The sequence below is a fragment of the Lepidothrix coronata genome, unplaced genomic scaffold, assembly GCF_001604755.1.
Source record: "Lepidothrix coronata isolate B3197 unplaced genomic scaffold, Lepidothrix_coronata-1.0 Scaffold149, whole genome shotgun sequence".
Lineage (NCBI taxonomy): Eukaryota > Metazoa > Chordata > Aves > Passeriformes > Pipridae > Lepidothrix > Lepidothrix coronata.
Genome location: NW_016690329.1, coordinates 1,583,433 through 1,604,190, shown reverse-complemented (window position 1 = coordinate 1,604,190; position 20,758 = coordinate 1,583,433). Strand labels below are relative to the sequence as shown.

Here is a 20,758-nt window from a genome sequence, read left to right as displayed (position 1 = left end):
AGAACTACCCAAGGCACCAATAAAAGCTTCACCCTGTGTTCTGCATCTTAACTCTGCAGGTACCCAACTCTAAAAGTTAGGCTAAGTTACATCCCCTACACCCCCGATAGCCCCACCATTTACACAAAGCATTTAACTAAGCTCCCCAAAGTGTCAAGGTTCCATGCTTTAAGAAACATCACTGGACTGCTGAAGGTCTGGCAGAGGAAACTTTCCTATTTCACTTTGGCAAAACAAGCCAGCAAACGCACTGTGAAATTTTAACTGATTACCTATTTAATTGGACATTTTTGAGCACTTAGTCAGAATTTTACAGCTGTCCCAAGTATGGAATTTCTATCTGAAAAGGTGCAGAAAAACACTTCACACATTTGACCAAGATTTTATCGGCCTCTTCGTAAGATTTTACACAGCATAAAATCTCTTGACATGGTTTCCATGTCTTTTACATCTGCTGCTGTTCAGTATTGGGTCACTCAGCCTAATTAAACAATGGATCTGCACTGACTACCAAAGCAAAGAGGATGACATTCAATATATTTACAGAAAAATTCCTTTTTGTCAAATAGTCCATCTTTTGATAAAGTTTATCAGCTAAATAGAGGTGAAAAGGCTTACTCTGCAGTTTATCAGATCAGTGATGCCAGTAACTAATATTTGCTTAACCTAAAAGATGTGTGTTTTGGCACCATGAATACACTTAGCAAGATAATTCCATTCAGCACATATAAAAAGCTGCTTTTCAGGTCAGGGAACTTGCAATTTTCACAGTCAAATTAAGTGGAAATTCCAGTTTACCTGATTTCATGAATAAAGATTTTTGATACTTACTTCCCTTCTTTAAAAAAAATAAATAATTAAGCACCAGACTATTATACAACTACACTTCTTTGATCGTATTCTAATCTGTGGACCACAATACTGGTGGATGGTCCACACTGCTCTTTAAATACAAAGAAAAAAAGAACATAGGAATCCCAAGCACAAGGTCTTTGCAGTATGAATCATTCCTTCCTTCAACTCTTCTTTTGCATCAGTACAATGCTAACAACCAGACTCCAGGGAGGATTTCATTTTAACAAATGATGAATTCTAATTTCTACAACAGAAACAAGATTAGATTTCAAATACTGTGAAACATTGCTACTTTCTACTTCAAGACCTAACTGCCAAAATGCAGACCAGGATTTACAGAACAACAAATGATATACAGATATGATATTGCTAATAATAGTTTTAGGCTCATTATTAACCATCAGGCATCGGTCATAAAAATATGAGGTCACAATTACTGTCACAAACAATGGTCCCTCAGGGATCTGTTCTGAGACCAGTGCTGTTTAACATCTTCATCAGTGACACAGATAGTGGAATCAAGTCCACCCTCAGCAAGTTTGCTGCTGACACCAGGCTGAGTGGTGCAGTGGACAAGCCTCAGGGATGGGATACTATCCAGAGAGAACTGGACAAACTCAAAAAGCTTGCCCCGGTATGAACGTCATGAGGTTCAGTAAGGCCAAGTGCAGGGTTCTGCACCCAGGTCAGGGTGAACACTGGTATCAACACAGGCTGGGGGATGGATGGATTGAGATCAGCCCTGCTGAGAAGGACTTGGGGGTGCTGGTGGATGAGACTGGACATGACCCAGCCATGTGCACTCACAGCCCAGAAAGCCAAACGTGTCCTGGGCTGCATCCAAAGCAGCGTGGGCAGCAGGTCAAGGGAGGGGATTCTGCCCCCATACTCCACTTTGTTGCCACCCCACCTGCAGTGCCGCATCCAGCTCTGGGGTCCCCAGTACAGGAAGGACACGGACCTCTTGGAGCAGGTCCAGAGGAAGGCCACTAAGATGATTAGAAGAATGAGCACCTCTCCTATTAGGTAAGGCTGAGGGAGTTGGGGTTGTTCAGCCTGGAGAAGAGAGGGCTCCTGGGGGACCTCATTGTGGCCCCCTTCATAAAGGGGGGTCTATAATAAAGATGGGTACAGACTTTTTAGCAGAGTGTGTTGTGACAGGACAAGGCATAATGGTTCTAAACTAAAAGAGGGCAGATTTAGATTAGCTATAAGGAAGAAATTTTACAATGAGGGTAATGAAATGCTGGAACAGGTTGCTCAGAGAGGTGGCAGATGCCCCACCCCCAGAAACATTCAAGGTCAGACTTTACGAGGTTCTGAGCAGCCTGATCTAGTTGAAGATGTTCCTGCTCATTGCAGAGGGGACTGGACTAGCTGACCTTTACTGGTCCCTTCCAACTCAAACTATTCTGTCATCCTCTGAAAGCTGCAAAGGCTGCAACCCACAGTCAGCAGCTACTCTACATAAAACAGGCACTTTGAAGAAGTTGTCATCATACTACAGACAAATGTCTCCAACCAAGAGATACAAACACTTGTCAAGTCACTAAATAACTACTTTCTGTACCCTTGCATAGTGAGACATTGATCCAGTAGCAGCGGTGGGTAACTGTTTACCCAAGAACTTACCAAGATTCAAGAAAAAACTATGTATTTATAAACTTAGATCAAAGATAGACATGTTTAATAGATATCAAAGTGTTTATGGTAAAACCAAGAACTGTTGCTTCAAAATCTTGGACTCTACGAGAGTTATGAAAGGTCTAATGAAAGTGCACTTCTAACAGTTTCTTGCATCTCTGAGTATTCCATACTCCAACAGGAGTACCAGTTAAATGAACCACTGCCTGGTTACTACAGTAATTCCTCTGGAATCTGGTTTGGCTGCAAAAGCCAAATTTATTTTTAAAGGTATCTCCAGAATTCATGTCTGCCCTTAAAAAAGAGCACTACCACTCCCTTGTCATGAAAAAAAAAAATTTAATAAAACACTTCTTCATTTTGCTATATTCCACATACTAGTACCAACCACTACTGCAATTTAGTATAAAAAGTTAGCAATTTAGCTTTTAAAAGCTAAGGTCACTCACATTTTGCTCCTCCCTGTCACCTTAATCAAGGCCTTTGCCATTTAGAAGTAGCTTATACAAAGATAAAATGTTTGATCCTTTTCCTGTCCAGTGTGAGGTGAACAATGCACACTTATTCTGAAAGTAAAAGTAAACACTGCACAGTTATACTGAAAGTAGAAGCAAACACTATTAAATATAACATGAGGACACTGCCAGGGTACTGTTTTTTAATAACTCAGGCATGAGCATAGATATGACTGCATTTTAATCCAGGGTCTTCATTAATTAAATTTACCAGCCTATGGCCACTCTCAGTTTAAGCTCCATTATTTTTTCTCTCCAAAATATATTAAGTTTCAGTTGGATACACAGTGTGAAGGCTGGATAGCAGGGATAAGGAGGTGGTGGAGATGTTTTGGAAAAAATGCACAAGGGGATCTGGTTATGCAATGGGATACTAGTTATTTCATCAGCCACAGACCTCATAAATTATTCCCTCTATGAGGAATTAAACTGTTCTAAATTTCTGTATAGTCTTCGCACAAAACATTTTAGGTGTTCACTTGCAAGTCCTACTCTCTGTACACAAGGACTGTCAGGCAAGGAAACATGCAATAAAACCTTAGTTCTACCTTTTGACACTGTGGGTTATTCCAGTATCCTAGAACTTCAAGATCAAATAGAGAAAAATAATCCCTCAACACTAACAAGCAAAAAAACAAAGTGTAAAAAGGACTACTGCCCTTCTAGCTGGGTCCACAAACCATTAGCCTAACACAACTCACATGTTAGATACTCCAGGTGGCAAAGTGCTGGAATCAGCAGGATACAGAGACTGCACTGACTTAGCCCAGTTGACAACACAGTCCAGAAACCTGTCTTTTGAAGAACTTCCCTTTTCTTCTGAACCCTGTACTCTGTCTTAATATAGCAACGATTTCCACATGTAACGTACCACTTACTAATGCTTAAGGAAGATTTTCATAGTTCTGCATTAAGAAAAATACAAATGAAAGTATCCAGCAGCCTGACTAATGTGCCACCAGGAATTCCTGTACAGCCTGAAAAGAAAGTTTCCAGTTTTTTCCTTGTTCGTAACTATATGTTAGACGTTTTACAGATTTTCTCCTTGTTCTTTTCGCAGTAACGCTCAAAGAACAAGCACCTGACTTTCAAATATACCCTTTTGTCAAAAGTCAAAAATTATTAAAAGTGTTTAACTGGTTTCTGACTACATAGCTTTAACACACATTAAAAATTATAGAACTTCCCTAATTGATGCTAGCTGTAGGAAGCTGGTAACAGCTCAGTTTAAGAAAATGTTACCTCTTCAACAAATCACCTCTGCAGCACCTCAAAAACTCACCACAGCCGGCATGTTGCTTTTTTCCAAAGTTTTCAATGGTATTGTGTGTATTTCTTATTGAAAACGAGTGCAACCTTTATGAACCACACCTACCTGAGCCACAGCTGAATAATTTTTTGTTCCAAAACATTATGCACAGAGCCAGTTCAAAAAGGAGACTTCATATTTGTTGAACAATAGTATAATACCCAAATGATTGTGCATTATACTGTACATGGTTACATAACCTGACATACATGCATTTTTTAAGGCATCTGACAGCAAAAATTGTAAGTGATGCCTAAAGAAGGCTACACCCCATTAAACCAAGCTGAGCAGCTATGGCCTTTGGTGGGAAAAAGGGGAGAAGAACAAGGTGATAGTCTCCTTCCCCACCTGCCATGTTGAAGGAGTGCAAGTTCATGCTAAAAACAAACCCCACAAACCACAGCTCAAAAACAGAACTATTAACAAGCTAAGGACTGAAGCCTTCCTGACAGGCCTTGTGGAATCTTTTCCAGACTTCCTCTTAGCGTTAGACTAACAGACACTTTGCTCAGTGTAAAAACAAGGTACTCCTTTTTTGGCTCTATTTCTTCTGTCATCTGCTTTTTTCATAAGCATAGCAAATTCTGGGAAAGCAGTTTGGGGTTAGATTTTAATTATGCCACTCCATACAGGATGCCTACAGGAGAGCCATGGGCCACATTTCAAACACACACAAAGGATGTGAGTCCTCATGGGGCTTGCAGTTAAGCTGTCAAACTTCTTTTAAAAGGTTTTCCGAGATACTAAATGCACCCAGGTTCAAACAAGGAATGGGCAAACCGTCAGACAGGGTGGTAGGAAACGAACAAGACTTTCAAGAACTGCATAATGCTGAGGACTAACAGAGCAGAGTGCTTTGCCAATCCATTTACCTCATTATCATACTCTATCCCTGGTACCCACTACCAGTCATTACCAGGGACAAAAACTGGAGCTGATGCATCTGTCCCTGACCTTTTTTTTTAAAAGAATGTTTCAGGTCCTGAGTGGAAGAATATTAACTTCATAAGCATATACAGCCTTATCATTCTATTACCTGCACGTGTCTTTGTCACTAAGGGACAAATAAGGACCTCTTGGCACGGACACACATCCTGCAGCACCTATGAATATCTGTACTCACCACCAACGGCTGGTAATACCTGTCCCTGGCTGCACTAGACCACAAAATCACGGAATTGTTAAGGTTGGAAGGGACCTCTGCAGACCATCCAGTCCAACCCCTTTGCCAAGGCAGGGTCACCTCGAGCAGGTGACACAGGAACGCGTCCAGGTGGATGTAGACGTGGAGGAGACAGGGCTGCAAAACTTCCAAGGCAGCGCTACGCACCACGTACACTGCCTTTAATAATTAATGCAAGATGACACAGCTTTGCCTTCTCCTGGGAAATAGTTTTAGGCGAGTAGCAGCGCTAGACAGAACACCCTAGCGCACACTGCCCGCTCCGAGCCTCACATGGGTGGGAGGGACCCCAGGACAAGGGGACGCCCGGGACCCCAGGGAGCGGTGAGAGGAGCCCCGGGGGGCGCACACGCCTCCCTCGCCACGGGGCTGCGCTTCCCTCCCGCTCCGAGCCCGCCCGCCGTGACCCGCGGCCGCCGGGAAGCGGCCCTGATGGACCCGGGACCCCCGGTCCCGCACCTGCCGGGGCAGCGCCCGCCCAGCCCGGCCCGGCCCGGCCCGGCCCGGCCCCTTCCGCAGGCACCACGCGTGCATGGGGAGGCGGCGCTCACATGGCGCCTCCGCATCATCCCCCGCGCCCGCCGCCCCCTCCGCACTCACTTCTCGCCGCCGCCGCCTCCGGCCACCTCCTTGCCGCCGTGGTTATTGTTGTGCCCGCTGTCGGCGGGGGGCTCACCGGGAGCCGCCGACGGCGCCTGCGCCCCCTTCCCCGGCTCCTCCAAGGCTCCCTCCGAGCGGGTGCACAGACCCCGCGCCGCCGGCAGCGCCGCCGGGCCGCGGCGGGCGGCGGGCGGGCTGGCGCCGAGGGCGGCGAGCGGCGGCGGGAGGCGCCTGGTGCCGACGGCGGGTCCCGAGGCCGCGGCCCCGCCGCCGGCCGCCCCCGGCGGGCCGAGCAGCAGCAGCTCCCGCAGCAGCGCGGAACGCCACAGCCGCATCATCCTGCGCCACCGCGCCGACTGCCGCCGCGCCGCCCGGCCGCGCCTCTCGCGCCGCGCCGCGCCCGCCCCCCGCCGCGTCCCATTGGTCGCGCTCGGCTAACTGTCAGGCGGGCGGCGCGCCCATTGGCCAGCGGAGACGCCACTCTGGGCCCTGCCACGCCCCCTCCGGGCGCGCGGAGCGGGCTCCCCGCGGGGCCGGTGCCGCGCGCGGCCGCGGGGCGGGGGCAGCAGCGCCCCCAGAGGGCGGAGCCGGCGCGCTGAGGGGGCCGCGGGGCGGTGCCGCCCTCCCTCCCTGCTCTCCTCCCTTCCTCTCCCCTTGCTTTCCTGCAGCCCTCCTTCGCTCTGCGACGTGTAAAGGCGTTGGGAGCGGGCTGTGGTGCGGCGGTGCCGGGTCAGGTTGCCATGGATATTGGCCATTTTTTTTTTTAAAACTGTATGTTTTTGATTACGAACTGCAAACGCCTCTGATGTGCGTGCAGGATCAGAGAATCACAGAATATTCTTAATTGGAAGGGACCCACAAGGATCATCGAGTTCAACCCTTAGCCCTGCACAGGACATCCCCAAGAGTCACACCATGTGCCTGAGAGTATCATCCAAACACTCCTTGAGCTCTGTCAGCCTTGGTGCTGCACCCACTGCCCTGGGGAGCCTGTTCAGTGCCCAACCACCCTCTGGGTGAAGAACCTTTTTCTAATATCCAACCTAAACCTCCCCTGACACAACTTCAGGCGCTTCCTGTCACTGGTCACCACAGAGAAGAGAGAAGGATGTGCAGGACCTGCATCAGCCACCCCATCCTGCCCACCAGGCACCCCAGGAAAGGGCTCAGGAAACAGGAGCCTGTTGGAAATACCCTCAGCAGGAACACTAGTTCCCAAATTGTTTGGGACAAATGCTTCTGGCAATGAGCAGAGCTACTAAGGGCTTTCCATGTACTTTCAATAAAAATGTAACTGCATAGGTCATTGCCAAAACTCATGGTGGAGGCTGTAAGTCTTGGTCAAATGTCTGAAGTTTGTTGTTTTTTTTTCTTAAACCAAGAAAAGCAAACCAAACACAAAAAGACAGAAAACCACCTGGATGCCTAGGTGAACTGGGTGCAGCCATTCTTCATGTTCATCAAACATTTAGTCAGTGTAAAAATGACCCACAGTAGTGCAATGCTAAAGGCCAAAGTGGGAAGAGCAGCAGAAAATAACTACAAGGCTTCAGCACAAGGTGTAAATGTCACTCATATACACTCAAGCTTCTGTCACAGCTGCCAGTACATAGCATTTTAAAAGTCACAGATTTTGCAGTTACTTGGTGAAACTCTTTGCTCTCATAACCAGTTGCTAAATTTGTCCTAGATGAGTACAAATCTATATTAGTAAATTGTATCCATTATGGGTAACAGTAGAAGCAGAGATCTCTTGTCATCCAACTTCATCAGTAATGCCAATGTGCAAACCAGCTTTTAAATTGTCCCTGGTCTTCTCACTTTCTGAGCAAAAATGTAAATACTTACGGAGCTGTGAGTCTATCACTGCTAAATATCCTTGTGAATAATTTCCCCATGCGTTGAGGTTTATTTCTTCTGCTATGTTTATTATGTTTGGCAGAGGTGGGTGCGGTTAAGTTATAGTTCTGAGTTAAAATGATCTTGCTGCACACATTATTGAAAGTGTTTTACTCTGAGGATACTGATATTTTGTTTTCCAAACCCCCTTAGATTGAAAATTCCAGCTGTCAAGGTGTAGTAAACTGCTCTTAAAGACCCCCATGAAACAGAGAGGGTTTTGTTACCCATTTTCCATGCACTCTGAGATAATCACAAGTAGACACTGAGAATAGCCTTTGCTTATGCTTATACTTACACCAGAGCACAAATACCCACAGGAGTTCCCTATGCTAATATATTGTCACGACAGCCATGAGAGATTTTGGAAGCAGATTTAAAGATAGCTGATAATCTATGCCTATAAAATGAGCCTCCACGCACCAATGGTTTTTCTTCCCACTGAACAAGGAAACTTGAAATACCAGTGTGGGATGTGTAATCTTGTGCTGCACTTACTTCACATACAAAAATGCAGAGTACCTACAATTCTCACATACTTATTACGTTACCTATTATATTTCCTGGAACTAATTTTGGATTTCCATTTGCTAAGTCTTTTTTGGCAAGCCAATACTGCCTCTTTTATCCTGCCACCCAATAATAATATTTCTCATTTTTAAAATTCCGTTATGTAAAATACTCTAAAGATAGAAGTCTCTCGAGCACCTTTTCCACTCTCTTTACAGAGGCTGCTGCTGTAAGACCAGAGACAGCGAGCACGCTTCCAGGATGTGCTAATTCCAGGTCGCTAATTGAACACACAGTTCTGCAGACACTATAAGATTCCCTGATGAATTTTAGCGCCAAGGTGTTTTTCTGGTGTTTAGCCAACTGTTTAGCCATGACCTGGTACAAAATTCATGTAATTCATCTCTTGTACTGCAGTGGGGGAAGAAGTGGAAGAAGGCAAAATGTAATTATCTGGATCTTTCCTTTTAGTGTTCCAGTTTGTGTTCAAAACATTGCAGATAAGGAGGTGAGAAGGAAAAGAAAAAGCTAGTACATTCACAAAAATGTTTTCCTCTCATAAGAGTACCGCGTGCTACACATTCTTGACCCTACAGGAACTCTTTAATTTTACCCACTTCCTTTTTTTTCTGCTTTGTATGCTATTGCCTTAATCCTTCATATAACCTTTTAGTATTACCTTCACATCAGTTGTCTCCCGATGCAAGTATTCTTCAATAAAGCTTTTCTTAAAATTCACTTAAAGAAATTAATCCTCAACTTTGCTCCCTGGAAATTCCCTTGTGTGTGTTTTAGCTCTTGAGGGCAGAAAAGGCAAGTTGCTCTGTGTGGGGGACTGCAAACACACAGCTTGGGAACAATGTGAAATGATAAATATAGTTTCAGATCCACAAAGTTCAAGGGCAATAGTGACTCATTCCCTATTCTGAGAACTTTTGCTGCATAATTCAGGCCATCACTCCTTGCTCCTACTATGACTAAGCCTGAGACACTTCACCCAGTGATTCTCTCCCCTCCTCCCAATGGCACAGGTATGCCAGAGAGTCTTAATCTAAAAACAGATTATTTTTTTTAAATTTTAAAATAAGCCATAAGAAACATAGTAAAAATAGCATCAGAAATAGAGCCATTTGCTTGTGAAAAGTATTACACATTAAACCTGTTAAACCAACACTGATTTTTGTTTTGATCCAGATATTAGACTGGGCCTTCCTATATTCCAGTGAAACCCTCTTTAGACTTTCCCCTTGAACAGAGTGATGTTACTTGTCTCTTTGTAAAGAGAAGACACACCATCTGTTCTGCCATTCTGGGTTTCACACAGTATCCCAAGAGAAACAGAAAATTACAAAATGGTTTCCAACATAGCTCAAAGAAATTTGAAATTAAAATTCCCGATAGCTTTTGATTTGGTTATACAACCAACCGCAAGCCAATTATTCTCTTTTTAATTTCCACAACTATACGTGTTCTTTTGTAAGACAAAAATTATGAGAATTTAAGACAAGGTTCTTCTGTAAAGAAAAAAAAAAAAGATCTTTTAAACAGGCTTTTTTTTAATTTTTTTAGTATTTCCCTTAAGCTGTACTGTAGCAAAAAGTCCTAGTATATCCCTCTGAAAATAATCCATATTTCAAAGGTTTTCCTTTCTAAAAAGGGCATAGCAGTGTTAATCTCCTAGGAGAAAGGGCTCTGAAAAGCAGGTGGAAGGAGGTCTCCCCAGTTCAAGCACATACACTGATAACAGCTTTCAGGAAGGTTAAATCCTCCCATCAGATCAGCAGGGCAGATCTCAGATAAGCAGCAGAAATTAAGGATTATCTTGACTACGACATGAACTGTTTACTTTGCTATTTTAAATGGTTATGTTGGCTCCATTTCATTTGTTGCTGGGTAATGCTTTCCAAAAGAGAGCTAAGGACCAGATACCACTATTATCTATTCAAGCATTCTACTGATTCTAGCAGCAGTTCCTAAAAATAGTTTTTTTCTTTTGTGAGGCTAACTTGCTGCACATTTGGGTAACATTTTGATATTGATTCAAATGAAAAGTAGTCAGTCACAGGAAACATTCCCCATTTGGATTGTACAGAGGATACGGAACAGCTTCCTCTGAGCACAGAAGCATGAGCAGTAAATGGTTACTATTTAATCTAAGAAAATGAAGTTTCAAATGTCTAGCAATAATAGCTCAGAAAACCAACAAGAAGGAAAACATTCAGAGGATTTAACTGGAAGGTAATAGTTGAGGGAGTGACCCCAAATGACAAGCAAAAAAATAAAATCAAAAATACCCTCCCTGTTGTAGTGCACTGATGAGTCCATAGTTCGTTTCTCGTCACTCACATTCCAGGCAAACGGGGAAGTGACTAATTAAATCAAAGGGAAAAATATTTGGAGGATTTGCTGAGAATGACATGAAGAGAGACTACAAGAGCCTGGGACATTCCTAGCACAGTTAACAGACAATATATCATATGTTCTAGTGTATATAACAGAGCAAGCAAATCACAGAAGTAGGATTATTGAGGATGATCTGCAAAGACTGGCACAATTTTTTCCTTTTACTCTATTTGTTAACTTGTTTCCTTTCATCTTGGTCGGTGAGACAGCACCATCGTTCCTCATGCTTATTATCAGTCATAGCATATTTCAGATGTAAAATTCTTTGCACATCAGAACATTCACCTTCAGAAGCCAACAGTTTACCTACCAGAGAAGTATTCTCTGCTGCATATTATTTGCACTATAATATACCTAAATCATAGTGTTACATACCCCATGCATTCCTCCCACAATCATATTTAATGCTTAATTCGAATGACATCTCTCAAACTGCAGTCCAGGTCTCGATACTACAGGAGGCCACGGAGTGGAAGCAAATTTGGATCTTCTGTTTGTGTTCCTGATCCTCAAATATTAGCTTGGTAACCTCGTGCAAGCAAATAGAAACAAGTGACAACATCGTCTGACTGCTCCATCATATCCCAGATGTCTGTGGTGAGCATGTATGAGAGAGCTCAGGGGAGCTCATGAACTCATGTCTCGCTGCTCTTGAGAATGGACACGTAAAATCAGTGCCTGCATTGAGCGAAGGTCGGAGCACTTGGGCTGACCAAAACCAGGCTCATCATGTACAAAGCTCCACTGCACTGGGTGATCTCTGGCTGACCGTTAACATCTCAGTACCTAAAGGGGCCTACAGGAAAGATGGGGAGGGACTTTCTACAAGTGCATGCAGTGACGGGACAAGGGGGAATGGCTTCAAAGTGACAGAGGGGAGGTTTAGATTAGATATGAGGGAGAAATTCTTCACTGTCAGGGTGGTGAGGCACTGACACAGGTTGCCCAGAGAAGTTCTGGATGCCCCATCCCTGGCAATGCTCAAGGCCAGCTTGGATGGAGCTCTGAGCAACCTAGTCTAGTGGAAGGTGTCCCTGCCCATGCAGGGGGAGTTGGAATGAGATGATCTTTAAGGTGCCTTCTAATCCAAACCATTTTATAATTGTATGATCTGCATGTGCCACCCCAGCCCTGAGTCGATGGATAAGCCAGTCTGTGCTGCAGCCACCCCTCATCCTAAACTGGTTGCTTTCAGCTCTGAGTTCCAGCACCATAAGAAGACACTTGGAGAGGTGCAGTCTTGCAGGCAAAGGCATAAAAGTGAATCCTGTTTAATGGTCCCATGTAAGAAAAGCCTTGGTTTTACCCTTTCACAAATTCAGGTTGAAATTGCTTGTGGCCCTGTAGAAGCTTAAGCTTAATAGAACAGCCAGGCTTAGGAGCAGATCTACCCAGCCTGGAGAAAAAACAACAAAAAACAAGCTAAAATCAAGCAAGCAAAACAAGCAGTCAGACTGTAACGGAAACTGTCTCATTGTAGGTGGTAATCCAAACAGTTTAAAAGTCTCCAACCTCCAGAAGGCTCCTCTGGAGTACACAGAAACCACTCTGATCAGGTACAGGTTATAACGCCAGCACCAACAAAATCCTGAAATGGCAAAACTAGCTCTGAAATGGCAAACTAGTCAGCAAAACACATTTTTTTTCCTGCCTTGATATTTTTGACACCCTCTCATTTCTGCAGCTGCACTGAGGGAAGAGGAATGTACACTTCAGGTGATTTGGTCCTCAGCCATCCTTTGCAATTGCCATGAGTTGCAGGTCTCCTTGTAGGTTGCAAGACTGTTTATGTCTCCTGTTGACTTAGAAACAAATGGTCCCATAAAGACTAATGGGAAAACAGACAATGTTTTTTAATTCTTGAAGGATGTAACCTTGAAAGATTTCCCTCCTCCTCCCTTTATAAACATGTAACTTTCTTAAGGAGGTGAAAGGGAGAAAGACCAGCAGCACTTCCAGTAGCACACAGTGTACCATCACACTCCAAGGGTGAGTTAATGTTTAGACAAGGACTTTTGAACATTTCCACAACAGTAGGCCAGGGGACTGAAGATCTGAAAAACTGGATCCAAAGATTTAAAAAGTAAAGCAATCAAGGTTGTAAAATAGCCTGGATTGAGCATGTGTTTTTTGCTAATAACAAATAACACTGGTCTAGTGCTTAAACATAAGTGTATTCATCCTAAATTCCAAGGAGACAAACATGCAAAATTTTTGTACGGCATTTTTGGTGCATTTGAAATATTTGTGAAAGTCCAATATTTGTGCTTCTTTAGAGTTAACTGCTGGCACAGAACTTCTTCACATCATCTTTAACTGCTTCATAATGCTCCATCTTTTCAGTCAGGGCTTGAAACAACTCTCACTGAAGTCAGGAGTTGATGGGAAAATGTACAAGAAAAGAAACTCTACCTTTTAAGTAGTATTTTTAGCCCTCAGCATAGTTTCCATAGCAGTATTAGACCAAATTATTTGGGCTTTTACCTCAACTGACTGGGTTGTGCTATTGAAATTGGTAGTGTTTCTAACATTACATGATCTCTGGTGGCAACATCACTCATTCCCAAAAACATGCCATGGCTGTCCTGAGACAACTATTGAATTGGGTCACGCTGTAAAACACATAAGTGAAACAACCTGGGTTACAAATTGACAGGTCATCATTATCTTCTTTGAGAAATAGGAATTTGACATAATAAGTCTGTGAAATATGTCTCAAGGTGCTTTGAATTAGACATGTAGGATGGCGCAAAGAAAGAACAGCAGCCAAGAAATGCTGATAATTTTGTTTCTCTCTGTATACTTGGCCTTGTACCACAGGAAAGGGATGTTGTCAGACAACAGACTTCACAGCCTTCCTGTCATAGGCAATTTTTAAACGATGACCAAGTGCTTGGATATTTGGAATATTTAGATAAAGTTTCACCTGATTCCTTGATCAACGAACAGAGCTTCAGGCAATTAGATATCCCTATAATGAAGCATGAAACCAAACCAGTTGCCTGTCTGGATAATACAGTTATATTGATTTTAGGAGGAAATATAAGCAGTTCTGAAATTACTAGACCATCCCCTATTCTGCCACATACTTGTACAAAAAGTAACCTTGTAATACCCTACACTGATCACCCAAGACATCATGGACTCAGTTTGAGAACAAATCTAATACACCCTATTGGTAGACCGTTCCATAGGAACTTCTGTGTTGTCTTCGGGCTCTTTGCTACATGTGCTGTGTTAGACTAAAGTCTCATTGGACACTTGAGGATCAGCTCTGCTAAAACAATGTCAGAGAATGGTGGCACAGCTGAGCAACTCAGCTGTGGTAGGGAGGATATTTTGGGCTAAAAATACTTGAAGGCAACAAGTGAAAAATGAACTATGTTGAGTATTTTGGGCCACATGTAATTATTCACGTGTCTGTGGTTCGGAAAATATCATCCAACCACCCTTCTGTTTCCTCCCCAGCTTTGGCTTACTGCATCGTGGCTGCAGCAGAGTTACAAACTCTCAAGATAGGGCACGTGTCTTCCTATTAGTCGTGTTTAATCAAGAAGTCACATTTGTTTCATGTCTTGGACTTTCATTATGTGTATTTTGATGTAATTCTTCTATTCAGTTTATCTTACCTTGTACATTTCTGCAAGTTTTTCCTCTGGTTATCCACCTTCAAAGTTGTGTCTCTGTCTTTTGATCAATATACTGTAATAGAGAAAGCATAATCTAAAAGGAAAAAAATAATTTAAATATTGACTCATTTTGTTCTGCTTTGCCTGTTACATTGTTTGATATGTCAGCATATTTTCTTAACAGTAGAGGTGAAATTCAGAGTTGAAAAAGCACAAGCAGTAGAATGTATTGCCTCTTTACATAACAATATGATTTAAGAGAAAGGTCATAAGTGCTCAGCAGAGCTTACTTAACTTGCCTTGGTGTAAAGCCAAATAAATTCCACCCTTTGAAATAAAAAGTAATTCTTGAACTACCAGTAGCTGTTAATGATTACTAGAACTGGAAATAATCAATCAAAACCACATGCTTGTGAGTAATAATCTTCTAGAAACATCCTGAATATAGAGATTATACTCTTTATTTAACAGATAAGAGGGAAAAGGTTAATTTACGTCTCAATACTAATTTGAGTAATGAGAACTATTAACTTATGAAGTTAATGAGCTGAAACATCCACCAGCTCAGTCCAATGACCCTGTACTTTGGGAAAAGCAGAAGGATGTGTGTGGTGGAACGCTGCTGATTATTTCCTAAGGATTTGGCCAGGTTCTGGATGCCTGGCACACCCCAGCCAAATGGCATTCAGCCCTGCTCAGGATAAGTGGTTGTATAGAAAAAGAAAACCATGAGGAACAGTGCTCTTCCCACATAGTGGTTCTGAAAAAAATTGGTAGCCTTTTTTTGCATCCCCAAATAGATTGCACAGAATTGGCTCCAACACTCTTGAATAAACATTGCAGGGAGGAGAAGAAGAATGAGCACCTTTAAAAGCCATGCTTTTCTGCCTGCTTATTTCTGTCCCTTGCACGCTTCTAGTGTTCAGGCCACATTTTTTGGCACATTGAGACTTGTAGCTTAAAAACCAGAGGAGCGTTGTATGCCTGAGATGAAGGGTAGAAGCAGTATGGTCACCAGGCAGCTGTCACCCAGACACAGAGTCACAAACCAGTTCTGAAGTTAAGTACTGCTGAAACTCGATGTTGTTGGAATTGCTGTGCTCCAAAATGAGCAAGACCAGAGCAGACTGGCTTCAGCTTGCCCGTAGCAGGACAGAGCTAGTTTCTCCCTACCTCTGTTACCTACTGGTGTTCTCAGTTCAAGGGCGTGGGTAAGAGGCAGTTGTACTGCAGAAGTTATAGGTGTAACCTTTGAGCGTCTGTTTCAGAGTTCAACTATAAAGTCAGCTGCATCTTCCAGCCAGAACTCAAACTGCTTAACCTTCAACTCTCAGAGGTTTTAAGATCAGGGCTGCAAATGAATAGCGAAGATTATTCCCAAATGGGCTGGCAGTCTGTTACACATTATCTTGAAGAGAGGGAGCGGAAGGATGCCAGGGTGTTCTCTCTGGAACAGAAAGGGATCTTCTGGGAAACAGTCGGTCCACTGGGTCAGGTCTGCAGGTGTGCAAAGGCCTTGTGATGCCCCGAGAGAGGTCATTTGTATAAAGGCCTTCCTCAAAGGTGTCACAAAGCTGTCCACTGAAGACAGAAAGAGAGCTAGGTGCTTTAATGCTTTAGAATTGGGCTGCACGAGAATTAAATGATTCTTAACTAATTCACTCTTCCTTCCTAAAGAATTACATATATTTTAACCACATAATAATAAAGTGACAAGAAGAGAGAAGTCATGAGGAATGATGCTACTGGTAACCATGAGCTTTTTAACAAAGCTAATTAGTTTTGGATTTATGCAAAAAAAAAAAAGTCTAAGTTTTGTAAGTGATTCTGTAAAGATGAACTATGCCATATTCTACTAAAAAAAGTCTAGAACTCAGTGCAAGCTTACACAGATGAGTGGCCATTTAAAGAGGTATTTTTTACTAAGCAAATAATCTGTTTATTCTCCTTGTTGTGAACCTCTCTGGTTTTAAGTCTTGTTAGTGCACCAGATTGCACGTATCCGTGCGTGGGAAAGGTTTCTTTCCGTAGCATTTGATGCATCCCCAGTAGAATTGTCTACAGCACAGTATACGGTAGTGGCACTGCCAATCTGTCCTACACTTGTGTGACACGAGGCAGCACACGGAAGCAGGGTCCTGGCACGGACACAGCTGCTGGTGCTCTGCCTGCTGCCCTGAACAGCAGGAAGACGGGCGTTAGGAGCTGGTGTCACGAGCAAGTCAGAGCAGAAATTGTTTAGCAAAAGCTCAAACACAGAGGCAAAGCAAGACATTCGTACAATTGTCTTTGAGAGAAAAAAAACCCTCATTTGAAGTCATTGTTCTGAGAACAAAACAAAAACAAAACAAAACAACAAAAAAAAAAGGAAAGAAAAAGACAAAACAACTTTTAAAAGCCTTTTCTGCTACGAGGAAGTTCATCTTTCATGAAACCTGGAGGAACAGCTGTTATTGTGTTCCCAGGCAAGTAAAATCTGGAAGGAAATGAACACCATTATCCAGGAAATGGAAGTGATGGGAAGCAGCTGTGAGCTGGAGCCTGCTGGCTCTCCCTGGCAAGTTCCATGGCTGCTGCTCATCCCTGCAAAGCGGGGCTTTGGTGTCCCTTTAATTCCTTTTACACTGGCGGGGACACCCCCGTGAAGGCTGGCTGCCACGGCCCCACTGGCATACTTGAAGATTAGTTTAGGGAAAGTGCAGATGCTGTCCTAATCCTGTGTTGAAGCCATGATGGAATGAGTGTTACACAACAGGATCCCCTCTCTGACTCAGTGGAAAGGATTTCCTGAATGCCCCTGGCAGTGTCGGTCAGACACGGGGAAGATATGCAAGGGAGCGGGCGCACGGCTCAGTCAGTTACAGCACAGACATGACCTATCCGAGCACTTGAAATAAGAGTTGCTGGCACGTTTCCATGCTTTTGGGCAGCCTTCCCGTGCACAGGACGCACACGTGTGAACCCATGCAGTCATTTGTCTCTAAACCCCAGACTCATGCAAGGCTTCCCCTCCCCGTTCTCAGGTGTGCAAAGTCAGGGTCCGCGTATCTGTGCTGCGTGCCCAGCTCACAGAAGCATCCTTCCTAGCTGCTGCTGGAAAAGACTGCTGCGATCGCCCTCACCTCGCAGCCATCCTTCGCAGCCTGGCTGGCGGCCGTCAGCGCCTCCAAGGAGTCGAAGATAAATGAAGCAAGGACTTTCAGTAACCTGATAGTGCCACAACTGCACAAAGCAAGCTTTCCCTGCCCCAGCAAAGGTGCAGGATAAAAGAGGCTATAGTACTGTAGTCATAGTGTTATACAAATAATTACACAAATACAAAGTCTTCTGTCTGGAAAGCATTTGCAATAGTACAGGCGATGTGTTTAACCATTTACATTTCTTGATTTGCTAAATCATCTCAAGAGCTCTGACACAGGGCAAGTGGAAGAAATCCTTTTGGTTCATCTGGAGATGAATCCCAACCCCATCCCTCCAATTTATTTCACTACTCAACTTCTGCTAGAGGACTAGCAGCACTCAGTGCTTCATCAGCTGACTTAGGACATGCAGGCAACATCAGCTGTGGCATTGAAGAGACGGCATGACAGTAACAAAGAAAGCACGAGTTATCTCGAGCGAGCTGGTCAGTGCTCTCCAGCTGGCTCCAGGCCTCAGCTCAGAAGGTCACAGAGCTGACATATCATCCTATGAGTCAGCCCCCAATAATGCCTGTGTCCAGCATAACTCATGTGGTTTGGCAGCATCGAGGGAAGTTCGTTCTCATTTCTTGCTGCCCAGAGCCAACATTGCCCTACAGAACAGATAAGACACAAAAGCCACCAGAAGGCAGATGTACGGCAACTTGACCATCTTGTTAGTCATCATCACCTCCCAGAGTGGCAGCACCAGACAAGATTCATACCACAAACATTACTTACAAGCTATCTAGATGAAGTATGTATCAGCACAGCCAAAATACATCTAACCACACCAAAAATAAAGGTTTACAGCCCAGGTCATCTAATTGACCTAATTCTCTGAAGTCTCTGCTGAAATACCAAATGTGTGCAAGTCTTAACAAGGCTGAAACAACAGACATCTTCACTAAACACTGAGATAGATACCTGGCCTCCACAGCTCTGCGGAGTCAGGCCCATCAGGTCGTACAGGTTTCATTCCCAGTCTGCACTGTTACACTCTCTGAGTCTATTCCCTAACCAGACAGTAAAAGCATTAGAGACTCAATTGGCACCCTGACAGCACTAGGATACTGCCAAGTGTCACTCCATCAAACAGGTGCTCAGTCAAAGCCACTGTCCTCCAACACAACCACTGTTTCTGCTTGGGCTGGCTGGAGTCAGCTAGGGAAGCAGGAACTGAAGACACACATAAAAGCAACAGGGTACATTAATCACTGAGAAGGGCAAGTAGAAAGCTCAGATTTGGTACATTTTCTGGCAGGAGATGAAGCAGAGAAGTTTGTGAGCAAGGGAAGAAGAAAACAACAAAACAAAAAAAAACTCCTGTCAAGTACATGTGAAAATTATCCTCCTCAGACTAAAGTCAGGCCTGAGGCCCCTGAATTTTAAGTAAACTTAAAAATGAAAAAAAATGCATACACTAAAAGGAAGACATGGTGTTTCAGGAAAAAAGACATGCAACCAACAGATGAAAACAGCAGAAGTGTGGTGAGACAGGACTCCCCAGCTTGCCAGGTGAGACTCCATCCCTTCCAGGTAGTACTGTCAGTTATCCTGGAGGAGCAAATGCTATGTCTAGAAGGAAGACTGCCTTGCTGTAGTGTGCAACAGCACCCATCATGTAATTTGCCAATGTAATGACAATGAAAGGATTTTGTGATTAGGCAAGTAGCTATAATGAGAAAACTATGACAGATCACACACAGTACATCTTTCCAGATGCAAAAAGGAATGACCATCATGGTTGAGCAGTCTGTTGACTATGCAGACAGATGTTTGAGATGGGTGCTTAAACACACTGTTTTTCATTAAGAGAGCAGAACAAGTGGTAGTCTTAGGGATTTTTTTCTGCCAGGATAAGGTGTAATTTTTCCACTGGTTCTGATGATCACCTTGAGAGAAGCTGGAATTTTTCTTCTGCAGTGAAAGAAAATATACATTTCAGCATTTAGCTAAAAGTTATCATCCTGCAGTGCTGGATGAAGTGCTGCAAAGTGCCACGGCTGCTCCAGACCCTTGCAGAGGTGCTGCATGCCTGCGAGGGCTATGCTAAGCCAAGAGAGATGCTGAGCCACGAGGCTACTGGCCATAGTGCTCGGCATGTGCCACACCAACTCCTGTTTGTTTGGAAGCCTGTGGCAGGAGCAGTGCCACCAGCAGGACCTCAGTGGCTGCTGTGACCACCCTTGCTCAGAGATTAGTGCTGCCACAGGTGCAGTGGCTGCCCTGGGCCTGCTGCAAGTGGCAGCGCTACACACACAGAGGTCAGAAGCTAGAAAAAACATGCTCAAGAATACTTCTCTAGATGGTGCAGTACTTTCAACAGGCAAAGAAAGCTGAGGGTTTTAACCAAGAAGGGGTTTAAACAGAAAAGCTTATACCCTGTTTCCTGAACTACATGCTAAAGTTACCCATTAGCAGTTTGCATTCAGATACAGAGATGTTTGTTTGGGGCAAGAATGTATGTTTGTTTTTATTTTCTCAAAAGCATGTAGCTTACATCTGAGGAAGATCAATTATTAACTCCAGGCTGAGATGAAAGTGTTCAGGTTTAACTTTCCTGCTGCATTTCAAGATCTGACATGTTCTGATGTGGCTTGCTCCCATGCAGGAGGTGAAGCACCAGCATGCAGTGAAGGGGTCCATCTGGGAGAAAGGACAAAGCACTAAGTGCTGATGGGCCTACGGTAGGGATTGACTTCATTTAAATTCAAATTTTTACAGTGCTGGTAGAAACAATGTTGTGAAAAAAGGATTTTTTTTATTCCTAATAATTCCTAGGTCTTAGATTTTGCTAAAATCAGTAAGAGTTTTTGACAAGGTGCAATGTTACTGCACCTGTGCCACGTGGATGTTTCAGACCTCTACAGAGCCACTTATGTGCGTACGTAATTAATGTGGGGAAACATCCTTGAACTTCTGAAGACTGCTCTTGAAGTGTGACTTCAGATTGATTCATCAAGACCTAATTGAGCTCTTGGGTATCAGATGTTTCTGCACAGACGTTTTCTCCATGTGCAGCAGTCTGT

General features: G+C 43.8%; 1 protein-coding gene across 3 annotated transcripts in view; it reads right to left on the bottom strand.

Annotated features, from left to right (window-relative positions):
- The window catches only part of GLS (glutaminase), a 64,947-nt gene extending 53,634 nt beyond the window's left edge, over nucleotides 1–11,313 (bottom strand). Inside the window, exon 1 of one of the 3 annotated variants that reach the window (XM_017828521.1) lies at nucleotides 11,294–11,313. In XM_017828521.1, coding sequence (XP_017684010.1) covers nucleotides 11,294–11,298 — 5 coding nt within the window. In that variant the 5' untranslated portion in view covers nucleotides 11,299–11,313. Of the gene's footprint in view, nucleotides 1–6,106; nucleotides 6,489–11,293 lie in introns of those variants that run through there. The other 2 variants (XM_017828519.1, XM_017828520.1) reach the window with 2 other exon arrangements.
- Between the last annotated feature and the right edge of the window lie 9,445 nt (nucleotides 11,314–20,758).